Source organism: Callionymus lyra, chromosome 5, assembly GCF_982586985.1.
Source record: "Callionymus lyra chromosome 5, fCalLyr1.hap1.1, whole genome shotgun sequence".
NCBI classification, from domain to species: domain Eukaryota; kingdom Metazoa; phylum Chordata; class Actinopteri; order Syngnathiformes; family Callionymidae; genus Callionymus; species Callionymus lyra.
Window position 1 is genome coordinate 4,787,374 of NC_141822.1, and position 12,978 is coordinate 4,800,351.

Here is a 12,978-nt window from a genome sequence, read left to right on the forward strand (position 1 = left end):
TGTTTTCTTTCGGGTCACCTTAACCCTGCGATGACACGAGGGTTAGGGACGAAAAATCATCACATAAAATGTTATCTTTCATAAAACTTAAACTCAAAGTTCAGATGTTACAGATTTATAGAATAACATAAAATTAGACAAAAATGCACGGTGAAATCTCACATAAAACAATAAACAACAAAACATAAATACATTTTGTCCAAGACATGACGAAATAACTGCTGAAAGATTCCCCCAGACTGCATCCCATTGTTCATAACAATTGACCCCTGGTGACCCCTAGGCCCGTTGAGTTTGAGACCCCTGGTCTATAGGCAAAGGTGATACATGTCGGGGGAAAGAGTAAATACAGAGTCTTTGAGCGACAGGTGGACTATCTACAGCCACACTCGGCCACCACCATGCCCTCGTACTTGTGCTTATAAGTGACCACTCCGTTATCATAGTAAAGGAGTGAGATGGGCTCCAATTTGGTGGGCACACAGCAGGCGGGCGATACCTTCTCTGGGCTCTTGAAGCTCAGGGCTGTCTGCACTAGGGCGTGATTGGTGGGCGAGACCTCGGAGGTCAGGGGTGGGCTGCAGACTCCCTTACAACGATACGCTTCGTAGCCCAGCGGCTGGACGACCCAATTGTCCCAGCCAATTTCTTTGAAGTCCACAAAGAGCGGCGCCCTATTGCATGGCTCGCTCTTGGCGTGGCGTCTGATTCGCGGAGACTTGTCGTAGATGAAATTGGAATGCAGGAAAGACTGCTCCCCCTGGTGGCCCGCTCGCTCCTGCGGGTCGCGGCGACCCTGCTGGACGTCCTCTCGAATCCCCTGTCCGGTCGCCTGGCCGAGCCGTTGCTCCTCATACTCGTCATCCGAAAACACGATAATCTCTGCGTTATATCTCCCCTCTAAGTCTCTGTCGATGACGACCTCCTGTGACCCCTGAGTTGTGACGTGAACCTCCAATGGGATTTCAGCAGCCCCAGATTCCTGCCACAATGTCACTTCTTGCGTGAGGTCGAAGGACACCCAGCTGTTATCTGTGGTGTGAATATGCTTCGTCATCAGTATCTTTGAATTCCTCAACCCCACCTCCTCCGCTTTATCCCTCCTCTTCACTCCTTCCTCCACCTCCTCAGTGCCCTTGTGTTTTTGGTAGACGCTGACCTTGCAGTTGAGGCCGGCAGACCATCTTTGAGCCCTTTGTACTAGAATTAAGAGGCGGAGCTCCGCCACGGTTACGAGTTCGCGGCGGGGCATGGTGATATTGAACGACAGAGGATAAATCCTCACGCGGGGCGCCGATACGTCGAAGGAAGAGGAATCTGAAAGTGAAATGTCAACAGTGTCTGAATTCCGATGAAACAGGAAGTAGCCAAAACAATTCATGGGCGATGACCTGTTTGAGGATCACATGCATATAGAAGATATAAAGGAGTTCGTACCTTCGTTCTTGAAACTCCGCACAATGTTGGCGACACTGGCCTGGTCGTGCGCGAGCCGCTTGTACAGGTCCAGCATATACTCCTCAGTCTCCTTGCCAGTTGGAGTTGACCCCGTCCTGGCGTCGGGCCTCTGCTCGGTGAGGTTCAGCGTGTTCAGAAACCGGTCCAGGAAGTCTTGTGCATCGAGCAGCGAACTATCAGCTCTACCCACTGGTGCTCGGGGACGACTGCCGGGAGCCCCGACGGGACGACTGGAGCTCGGACCAGTCAAGATTAGCACCACGGCCGTCAGAGAGGAGATAAAGAAAATGCTGAAAAAGGTAGAAACTGTCATGGCTGAGCGGCTGGAAGGTTCCAAAGATCGAGGAGAAGAGTTGAAGGAGGATTGGGTTCCTTTATACACAGGTGGCTTTCGAGGGCAAATAGAATCCTGCTTTGCCCCTTGTTGATCTTGGTCGGCGACTGAGGGCAGGGCTGTATCGTCCAGTGTGCTGACATGTTTGGAGATGTGACCGAGGACCTGGTTGGCCCTCCTCTCTCTGCCCACCAGAAGCACATGACATGCCTTAACAATTTCCACCTCTTGACCAAAGACATACCTTTGTACCAGACCACCTTCATCTGCATATTTGAATATTTGAATTAAGATCATCAAATATCGGATATTAATTGGGTTCTTCTGAGTGACGCATAGTTTTTAAAATGTGTTTATAGAGTTTAAAATGTAAGAATTTTATGTACATTTAAGGAGGATTTACGAGTAACAAAGAATAACATGTTTTCTGAAAGAAAATAGACAGTAAAGCTGTAAAACCAATGATTAATTATTTTAAATATCTTTTTTGAATTGAGATAAATAAGAGAGTCATACATACAGGGTATAATGATGTCACAAAATCCATAGTTTTATTTTTCTATTAATACTGAATACTTAAAAAGAAGAAAAACACTAAAAACTAGCAGCAAATAATTACGGTACTAATAAATGTAAATGTATAAAAAATAAAGGTAAAGTGTAGTAAATATTTAGATAACTATTTGTATTTCGGCTGGATACATTTAAAGATAACAGTACAAGTACAGACTAGTGAAGTAATGTTTTGTCTTCGTGTTTTGTTTGTTTTAAACATTTTAAAAATGATTTTGAGGAATAAAGTCAAACCTTAAACACAGTATTACTAGTGAAATGTTTATATTAAGAAAGTTTATTAGGTTTGTTTTTATTGTTTTAAGAGCCAAACAAGTGAACAAAACAACTGCCAGAAATCTAAATATGAGGATTAGTTTTGGTATTCGGAGTCAAATTGCGTCTGGCTTTCACTTCCAGGCGGCTTTTTTACATATAAATTACTTTTTCATTTTCTCCGCCGTCGTTTCGAGTGAGGAAAATTCCTCTTAATCTCCGAACTGTTTCAGGTTTTGAACCTGTGACTGCTCACAGAAGACACAACCAGGGGATGAGAAATGATGCATCCTTTATTTCAGGGCTAAATCCACAAGGCAATGCAAAAAGAGACGAAGCGTACCGACGATCGGATCAAGTACTGGTATTAGCTAATGCACAGTTGAACTATTAATAACATGAGTATTACAATAAATATTCCCGTATAAATGCCTTCGTCTAGATTATTAACAGTCCTTTGTTACACATGTACAGTCTGGTTTATCCTCTCAGTAAACGGTCGAACCTCAGGATAACAGGAAACTAAACGTATTCGTAAGAATCTTCTATTTGTTGACTTTACTAAAGTAATGATAGTTTGTATTGTACACGCAGGAACATGATGATTGAAGTATACAACTTATGTGTATTGCATTCACTTGAGGAAAGAAATGAGAAATTAAAAAAAAAATTGACAATAAAAGGATATTTTTTCAGATTAATTTAAATTTAAATTCTATTAAAAGCCGCCGTCACTCGTCTAGTTTACACAATAAACACATTTGAAAGATCTTGGAGGTGAATCAGCGCCATCGGAAAATTAAACAAATTTTATTGTTTAAACCTTTTCGGTATTTAAATGTTTATTTCAAGCATTGAATTTGTTTGTTTTTTGTAAATTATTGAATTCAATAATCTATACATTGAAATGTTTCATTTGTTGTTATTTTTTTTAAAATAAATCAATTAGATAATGTTTGTACTGAAAAGTTTAATATGTCATTTTTTACAAATGAATCAAAAAAGAAAAGAAAATGCTTATTTTTACACTTTCCAATTCTGATAATTCAAAGTGTAATATTCTAAATTTAAAATATTTGTATTCTTAGTCTATAAAATTCTTAATAAACATGTTGGTATACAAACATTTTTATATTGAATTTTGATTAATACTAATTTTGAATGAATCTATATTTGTTCTATATTTAAAAAATACATTTCAATATACACATTACGATGGATTTTTTCTCATTTTACTAAGAGATTGAAGTTGTACAAAATACTTTAGTCCTATAAAATACTCTTATTAGCTGATTGAATCGTCGCATTTTGTCTTGACCTTTTAAGGATTTATTTTATTGAATATTGTTTTGATTGTTTAAGCGCTTTGTGACCCTGGTCTGGAAAAGCGCTCTTTAAATACTAATTACTTACTTACTTATAATGCAGATAGAAGGACATCATAACACATAAAGTATTTTCCTGTGACTTTGATCTCATAGTAAAATAAAACCCTTTTCTTTGAGTGGCCCTTATACTACTGTATTGAAATGTTTCATTAAACATCCCAATATTTTGCTGACGGTTCAATGTTGTCGTGGAGTCGACGATATCATGAGTTTTATCAGAGCAGAGGAAAATAAAACAACCACAGCACGGTTTCCTCGGGTGAATGCAAAGGATTCGTCAATACATCAACACAACTTGTTCATCAAGAGCTCGAACATCGTGAAAACATATATATATATTTGGCACATTATTTCCTGTAAACCAAGGAAGTCTATAGAAGTATATTAATGACATCAGAATATTGAATGATTACATTAAACATTTAAAAATGTGAAATCTATATATTTTGCATTAATGTTTATATATATAGTAGTGATGTGTTGATGAGGCCTTGTGATACAGTTGTTTAGTGAAGATACTGTATCATGATACAGTTGTTTAGTGAAGAGACTGTATCATGATACAGTTGTGAAGTGAAGACACTGTATCATGATACAGTTGTGAAGTGAAGACACTGTATCATGGTACAGTTGTTTAGTGAAGATACTGTATCATGATACAGTTGTGTAGTGAAGATACTGTATCATGATACAGTTTTTTAGTGAAGATACTGCATCATTATACAGTTGTTTAGTGAAGATATTGTATCATGATACAGTTGTTTAGTGAAGAGACTGCATCATGATACACTTGTTAAGTGAATATACTGTATCATGATACAGTTGTGTAGTGAAGAAACTGTATCATGATACAGTTGTGTAGTGCAGATACTGTATCATGATACAGTTGTGTAGTGAAGACACTGTATCATGATACAACTGTTAAGTGAAGATACTGTATCATGATACAGTTGTGTAGTGAAAACACTGTATCATGATACAGTTGTGTAGTGAAGATACTGTATCATGATACAGTTGTGTAGTGAAGATACTGTATCATGATACAGTTGTGTATTGAAGACACTGTATTATGATACAGTTGTGTAGTGAAGACACTGGATCATCATACAGTTGTGTAGTGAAGACACTGTATCATGATACAGTTGTGTAGTGAAAACACTGTATCATGATACAGTTGTGTAGTGAAGATACTGTATCATGATACAGCTGTGTAGTGAAGACACTGTATCATGATACAGTTGTGCAGTGAAGACACTGGATCATGATACAGTTGTGTAGTTAAGAAACTGTATCATAATACAGTTGTGTAGTGAAGACACTGTTTCATGATACAGTTGTGTGGTGAACACACTGTATCATGATACAGTTGTGAAGTGAAGATACTGTATCATGATACAGTTGTGTAGTGAAGACACTGTGTTATGATACAGTTGTCTAGTGAAGACACTGTATCATGACACAGTTGTGTAGACACTGTATCATGATACAGTTGTGAAGTTAAGACACTGTATCATGATACAGTTGTGTAGTGAAGACACTGGATCATGATACAGTTGTGTAGTTAAGAAACTGTATCATAATAAAGTTGTGTAGTGAAGACACTGTTTCATGATACAGTTGTGTGGTGAACACACTGTATCATGATACAGTTGTGAAGTGAAGATACTGTATCATGATACAGTTGTGTAGTGAAGACACTGTATCATGACACAGTTGTGTAGACACTGTATCATGATACAGTTGTGTAGACACTGTATCATGATACAGTTGTGAAGTTAAGACACTGTATCATGATACAGTTGTGAAGTTAAGACACTGTATCATGATACAGTTGTGTAGTACTGAGGCTACTAACAATGTTTAATTTAGAACTTTATTGATTTATTTTTGAATTATAAAAGTAAAACTATTAAATTATATGTGAACAATTATATAAAAAAAAACCTCTCAATATAGAAACTATCGCATTCAATTGTTAAAATAAATAAATAAAACCAAATGCCTCAAAACGACAACATTTCAATAAAGAAATTCTAGTTGAAACATGTTCAATATTCTGATGCCAAGGATCTACTTCCACAGAAGTTTGTTGTCACTCAACTCTCGTCATCTTCTCTACATGTGTTCTCCTCCAGATGCTCTTCTACACCCAGGAGTCCAGCGGCGGCGGCTTGTTGTCCACGAGGCCGACGGCCGGTCGACCGGCTCGGATGAAGTGTTTCCTCTCACACGTGGCCTTCAGCAACAAATACATCCGTCATGTTTAAGATCAAATATCTAACAATAATATAGCGTTTACCTGAACAGCATCAGCGACGTCTGCGACTCTGTCGTTCAGCTCCAGAGTCGAGTAAACGTCTGAAAACACAATCTGAGGCTGAAGCCTTTGAGCAAATCATACTTTTATCTGTTCATATATAAAACTCAATAATGTAACTGTATTTAATATGATTCTCATCTCATAATTAATGTATTTTTTACTGATTGACTCTTGTAATAAATGTATTTTATATGATTTTAATCTCGTAATAAATGTATTTTTACTGATTGACTCTTGCAATAAATGTATTTTATATGATTTTAATCTCATAATAAATGTATTTTTACTGATTGACTCTTGTAATAAATGTATTTTATATGATTTTAATCTCATAATAAATGTATTTTTACTGATTGACTCTTGTAATAAATGTATTTTATATGATTTTAATCTCATAATAAATGTATTTTTACTGATTGACTCTTGTAATACATGTATTTTATATGATTTTAATCTCATAATAAATGTATTTTTACTGATTGACTCTTGCAATAATTGTATTTTATATGATTTTAATCTCATAATAAATGTATTTTTACTGATTGACTCTTGTAATACATGTATTTTATATGATTTTAATCTCATAATAAATGTATTTTTACTGATTGACTCTTGCAATAATTGTATTTTATATGATTTTAATCTCATAATAAATGTATTTTTACTGATTGACTCTTGTAATACATGTATTTTATATGATTTTAATCTCATAATAAATGTATTTTTACTGATTGACTCTTGCAATAATTGTATTTTATATGATTTTAATCTCATAATAAATGTATTTTTACTGATTGACTCTTGTAATAAATGTATTTTATATGATTTTAATCTCATAATAAATGTATTTTTACTGATTGACTCTTGCAATAAATATATTTTATATGATTTTAATCTCATAATAAATGTATTTTTACTGATTGACTCTTGCAATAATTGTATTTTATACTAGTTGAATCCTATAATAAATGTATTTTATATTTCTTTTATCTCTTATTAAAATCTTAAACTATTTTAATCTTGTCATAAATGTGTATTTTTATACAATCTCGTAATAAATGCATATTCATATCATTTTAATCTCTTGATAAACGGTATTTTCTATTATTTGAAACTAAATGTATTAATACAACTTTCATCTTGTAATAAATGTATTAAGACAACTTTATATTGTAATAAATGTATTTATACAACTTTAATCTCATAATAAATGTATTTATTCAACTTAAATCTTGTTATAAAGGTATTTAAACAACTTTAATCTTGTAATAAACGACATTTTTCCAATTTTAATCTTATAATAAATGTATTTATACAACATTAATCTCGTAATAAATGTATTTATAGAACTTTAATCTTGTAATAAATGTATTTAAACAGTTTTAAACTTGTCATAAATGTATTTTATTAAGACTTCCATCTAGTGAAATATGTCAAAATGTATTTTAAACGACTTTAATCTCATATTAAATGTTTTAAAACAATTTAAATCTCGTGATAAACCACTTTAATATTATAATACATTTTATTGTTGTTCTTGAGCCTTTTATCTCGTAATAAATGTATTTTATTAGAAGTTTAATCCTGTGAAGAATGTGTATTTTATATAACCTTTATCTCATAATAAAATGTTATACGTCTTGTGATAAATGTATTTTATAGAATTTTAATCTCGTAATTCACATATACTCAGTTTTTCCTTCATTCAAGAAGGTAAAACGTCTGTTAATTAAAAATAATAATAATAAATCATTTTTATGTAGGAAAACAAACCAGAAAATAATCCTAAAAAATATGTAATATTTTAAAATTCATGTTAAAATATCTTAAGAGATCTTAACGAGAAGACAGATCAAGTATAAAAATGTAAACCCTTTAAAAACGTATTTAAAATGACATTGTTTATGTTTGGCTCCAAGTTTCTGGGCTCTGAAAGTGCAAGTGCATCATGGGAAGACAGGGGTCGCCTTATGTCAGGACGCAGATGCCCTTTTGGGATAAAGTGGGGATGGAATGTGACTGTTGATGCGTGAGACGCTGCCGCGGGAGACAGTGCCGGCTCTAATAAGCCTGATAACGGCGGCTACACATCACTGCTTTAAGGCCACGAACCAGAGGAACTCGCTTTTGCTCATGCACGGCATCAACAAGTGTGTGTGTGTGTGTGTATGTGCACGACTCTCATGGTGACGACGGCTCGATGTCGGGGTCTGCAGGTGGATCTGTGTGCGACGCTCCACTGACCTTGGTTTTTGTCCATGAGAGGCAGAGTGATGTCATCGCTCCCTTGTTTCCCACTCTTGGACTTTTTAGTCGCTCCAGTGGAATTTGGCTGCGAGCGACAAGAACAATGTAATCACAGGGTGACAGAGACACGGAGGGAGACGCTTCTGGTTTGACGTTGAACTGGACGGACTTTGAGCCGCAACGATGCTCTCGTCAACATCGTGAGGCAGAGCTTTGGTCTGTTTTTGTGTCCCAAAACAAAATGTGTTTGTGGTATCCCTTGTGTTGTCACTGGGTCAAGGTCAACTATCCCGATGGCTTCCATAAATACATATGCAGTGGTGGAGGTCATCCATTTTGACACAGAGACAAAACAAGGGATACCACAAACATGTTTGTTTTCAGGTCACCTTAACCCAGAGACAACACAAGGGATACGACAAAAACATTTGTTTTCTGGCCTTCGGGTCACCTTGACCAAGAGACAACACAAGGGATACCACAAACACATTGGTTTGTGGTCACCTTGACCCAGAGACAACACAAGGGATACGACAAAAACATTTGTTTTCTGGCCTTCGGGTCACCTTGACCAAGAGACAACACAAGGGATACCACAAACACATTGGTTTGTGGTCACCTTGACCCAGAGACAACACAAGGGATACGACAAAAACATTTGTTTTCTGGCCTTCGGGTCACCTTGACCAAGAGACAACACAAGGGATACCACAAACACATTGGTTTGTGGTCACCTTGACCCAGAGACAACACAAGGGATACGACAAAAACATTTGTTTTCTGGCCTTCGGGTCACCTTAACCCAGAGACAACACAAACAAAGTAAATGTTCTTCTCTCCAAGATGCATTAAGTTCCTCATCATGACCATGTTTTACACTTTATTACTTTATAAAGTTGCTCTGAAATCTGGACGAACGAGAGGTTACGAGGGTCCATTATGACGCCCCTGCTTTGTTCCTACAACGAGTCCCTTGGAGGTGGAGACTATTTATGACACGCAGTGACAAAACTCTGTGCTTGACCAATCACAGCAGAGTGGGTGTGGTTATGGTCAACAAGATTTCATCTCCAGAACAACAAAGTGTTTTCAGTGGGCGGAGCTTAAGATCATTTTCCAATGTCAATATTTCGATCGAAAGGTGAAAAAAAGGTCACATGGATCTTTCTCCTTAAATGAACAAATATTCATGTTTAATCTGTTGTTTTCTAAAGTTTGATGTTGGCATCGAACCAAACAAGTTCCTCATCAGTGGCTCCTTCGACAATACTTTAAAAATACTCTGAGGTTTACCTTGAAGTGGATCTTGCTCCAGCCGGCTTTACCCAGCATGCCCCTCAGATCCTTGTAGGTCCATATGGTCTGCAGCACGTACGCCGCCGCCTTGGTTTCTCGGCTGGACTGGCTGACGGCAAGAAGACATGATGTGATGAATAACAAGACTTTTGAAACGACACTGTCAGATAATTAACATCCATTTCTGTGAGGCTCGGATCATCGTCTGCTGTGAGGCTCGTTCTGAAGATAAACAAACATTATGTAACGATGAGGGAGACATGAGTACAAACACAAGGTTTAGTACACACGAGTACAAACACAAGGTTTTTAATACACACGAGTACAAACACAAGGTTTTTAATACACACGAGTACAAACACAAGGTTTAATACACACGAGTACAAACACAAGGTTTAATACACACGAGTACAAACACAAGGTTTAGTACACACGAGTACAAACACAAGGTTTAGTACACATGAGTATAAACACAAGGTTTAATACACACGAGTACAAACACAAGGTTTAGTACACACGAGTACAAACACAAGGTTTAGTACACATGAGTATAAACACAAGGTTTAATACACACGAGTACAAACACAAGGTTTAATACACACGAGTACAAACACAAGGTTTAGTACACACGAGTACAAACACAAGGTTTAATACACACGAGTACAAACACAAGGTTTAGTACACACGAGTACAAACACAAGGTTTAATACACACGAGTACAAACACAAGGTTTTTAATACACACGAGTACAAACACAAGGTTTAGTACACACGAGTACAAACACAAGGTTTAGTACACACGTGTACAAACACAAGGTTTAGTACACACGAGTACAAACACAAGGTTTAGTACACATGAGTACAAACACAAGGTTTAGTACACACGAGTACAAACACAAGGTTTAGTACACACAAGTACAAACACAAGGTTTAGTACACACGAGTCTAACACAAGGTTTCATACACACGAGTACAAACACAGGGTTTAATAGACACGAGTACAAACACAAGGTTTAGTACACACGAGTACAAACACAAGGTTTAGTACACACGAGTACAAACACAAGGTTTAGTACACACAAGTATAAAGACAAGGTTTAGTACACACGAGTACAAACACAAGGTTTAGTACACACGAGTACAAACACAAGGTTTAATACACACGAGTATAAACACAAGGTTTTTAATACACACGAGTACAAACACAAGGTTTAGTACACATGAGTACAAACACAAGGTTTAGTACACACGAGTACAAACACAAGGTTTAGTACACACGAGAACAAACACAAGGTTTAGTACACACGAGTACAAACACAAGGTTTAGTACACACGAGTACAAACACAAGGTTTAGTACACATGAGTACAAACACAAGGTTTAGTACACACGAGTACAAACACAAGGTTTAGTACAGACGAGTACAAACACAAGGTTTAGTACACACGAGAACAAACACAAGGTTTAGTACACATGAGTTCAAAAACAAGGTTTAGTACACACGAGTACAAACACAAGGTTTAGTACACACAAGTACAAACACAAGGTTTAGTACACACGAGTACAAACACAAGGTTTAGTACACACAAGTACAAACACAAGGTTTTTAATACACACGAGTACAAACACAAGGTTTAGTACACACGAGTACAAACACAAGGTTTAGTACACAGGAGTACAAACACAAGGTTTAGTACACACGAGTACAAACACAGGGTTTAATACACACAAGTACAAACACAAGGTTTAGTACACACAAGTACAAACACAAGGTTTAGTACACACGAGTACAAACACAAGGTTTAGTACACACGAGTACAAACACAAGGTTTAGTACACACGAGTACAAACACAAGATTTAGTACACATGAGTATAAACACAAGGTTTAGTACACATGAGTATAAACACAAGGTTTAGTACACACGAGTACAAACACAAGGTTTAGTACACACGAGTACAAACACAAGGTTTAGTACACATGAGTACAAACACAAGGTTTAGTACACACGAGAACAAACACAAGGTTTAGTACACATGAGTACAAACACAAGGTTTAGTACACACGAGTACAAACACAAGGTTTAGTACACACGAGAACAAACACAAGGTTTAGTACACACGAGTACAAACACAAGGTTTAGTACACACGAGTACAAACACAAGGTTTAGTACACATGAGTACAAACACAAGGTTTAGTACACACGAGTACAAACACAAGGTTTAGTACACACGAGTACAAACACAAGGTTTAGTACACACGAGAACAAACACAAGGTTTAGTACACATGAGTACAAACACAAGGTTTAGTACACACGAGTACAAACACAAGGTTTAGTACACACAAGTACAAACACAAGGTTTAATACACAGGAGTACAAACACAAGGTTTTTAATACACACGAGTACAAACACAAGGTTTTTAATACACACGACTACAAACACAAGGTTTAGTACACACGAGTACAAACACAAGGTTTTTAATACACACGAGTACAAACACAAGGTTTTTAATACACACGAGTACAAACACAAGGTTTAGTACACACGAGTACAAACACAAGGTTTAGTACACATGAGTATAAACACAAGGTTTAATACACAGGAGTACAAACACAAGGTTTTTAATACACACGAGTACAAACACAAGGTTTTTAATACACACGAGTACAAACACAAGGTTTAGTACACACGAGTACAAACACAAGGTTTTTAATACACACGAGTACAAACACAAGGTTTTTAATACACACGAGTACAAACACAAGGTTTAGTACACACGAGTACAAACACAAGGTTTAGTACACACAAGTACAAACACAAGGTTTAGTACACACGAGTACAAACACAAGGTTTAGTAAACATGAGTACAAACACAAGGTTTAGTACACACGAGTACAAACACAAGGTTTAGTACACATGAGTACGAACACAAGGTTTAATACACACAAGTACAAACACAAGGTTTTTAATACACACGAGTACAAACACAAGGTTTAGTACACACGAGTACAAACACAAGGTTTAGTACACACGAGTACAAACACAAGGTTTAGTACACATGAGTACAAACACAAGGTTTAGTACACACGAGTACAAACACAAGGTT

General features: G+C 36.6%; 2 protein-coding genes across 2 annotated transcripts in view; both read right to left on the reverse strand.

Moving 5' to 3' along the window:
• Positions 1-373: 373 nt before the first annotated feature.
• Positions 374-1,771, reverse strand: LOC148079092 (bone morphogenetic protein 10-like). Its single transcript, XM_087792353.1, has 2 exons — positions 1,438-1,771; positions 374-1,317 (listed from the first exon to the last, which is right to left on the reverse strand). The coding sequence occupies exons 1-2, from the start codon at positions 1,769-1,771 to the stop codon at positions 374-376; spliced, it is 1,278 nt and encodes a 425-aa protein (XP_087648479.1).
• Positions 1,772-5,859: 4,088 nt separating this feature from the next.
• The window catches only part of arvcfa (ARVCF delta catenin family member a), a 50,300-nt gene continuing 43,181 nt past the window's right edge, over positions 5,860-12,978 (reverse strand). The window contains exons 12-15 of the mRNA XM_087790554.1: positions 9,869-9,980; positions 8,573-8,660; positions 6,308-6,366; positions 5,860-6,244 (exon numbers count right to left, since the gene is read on the reverse strand). Coding sequence (XP_087646680.1) covers positions 6,152-6,244; positions 6,308-6,366; positions 8,573-8,660; positions 9,869-9,980 — 352 coding nt within the window. The 3' untranslated portion in view covers positions 5,860-6,151. The remainder of the gene's footprint in view (positions 6,245-6,307; positions 6,367-8,572; positions 8,661-9,868; positions 9,981-12,978) is intronic.

Coding starts and splice junctions, on each gene's coding strand:
- LOC148079092 (XM_087792353.1), bottom strand. CDS start 1,771: ATGACAGTTTCTACCTTTTTCAGCATTTTCTTTATCTCCTCTCTGACG. Junction 1,318..1,437: donor GCGGAGTTTCAAGAACGAAG/GTACGAACTCCT, acceptor TTTCACTTTCAG/ATTCCTCTTCCTTCGACGTA.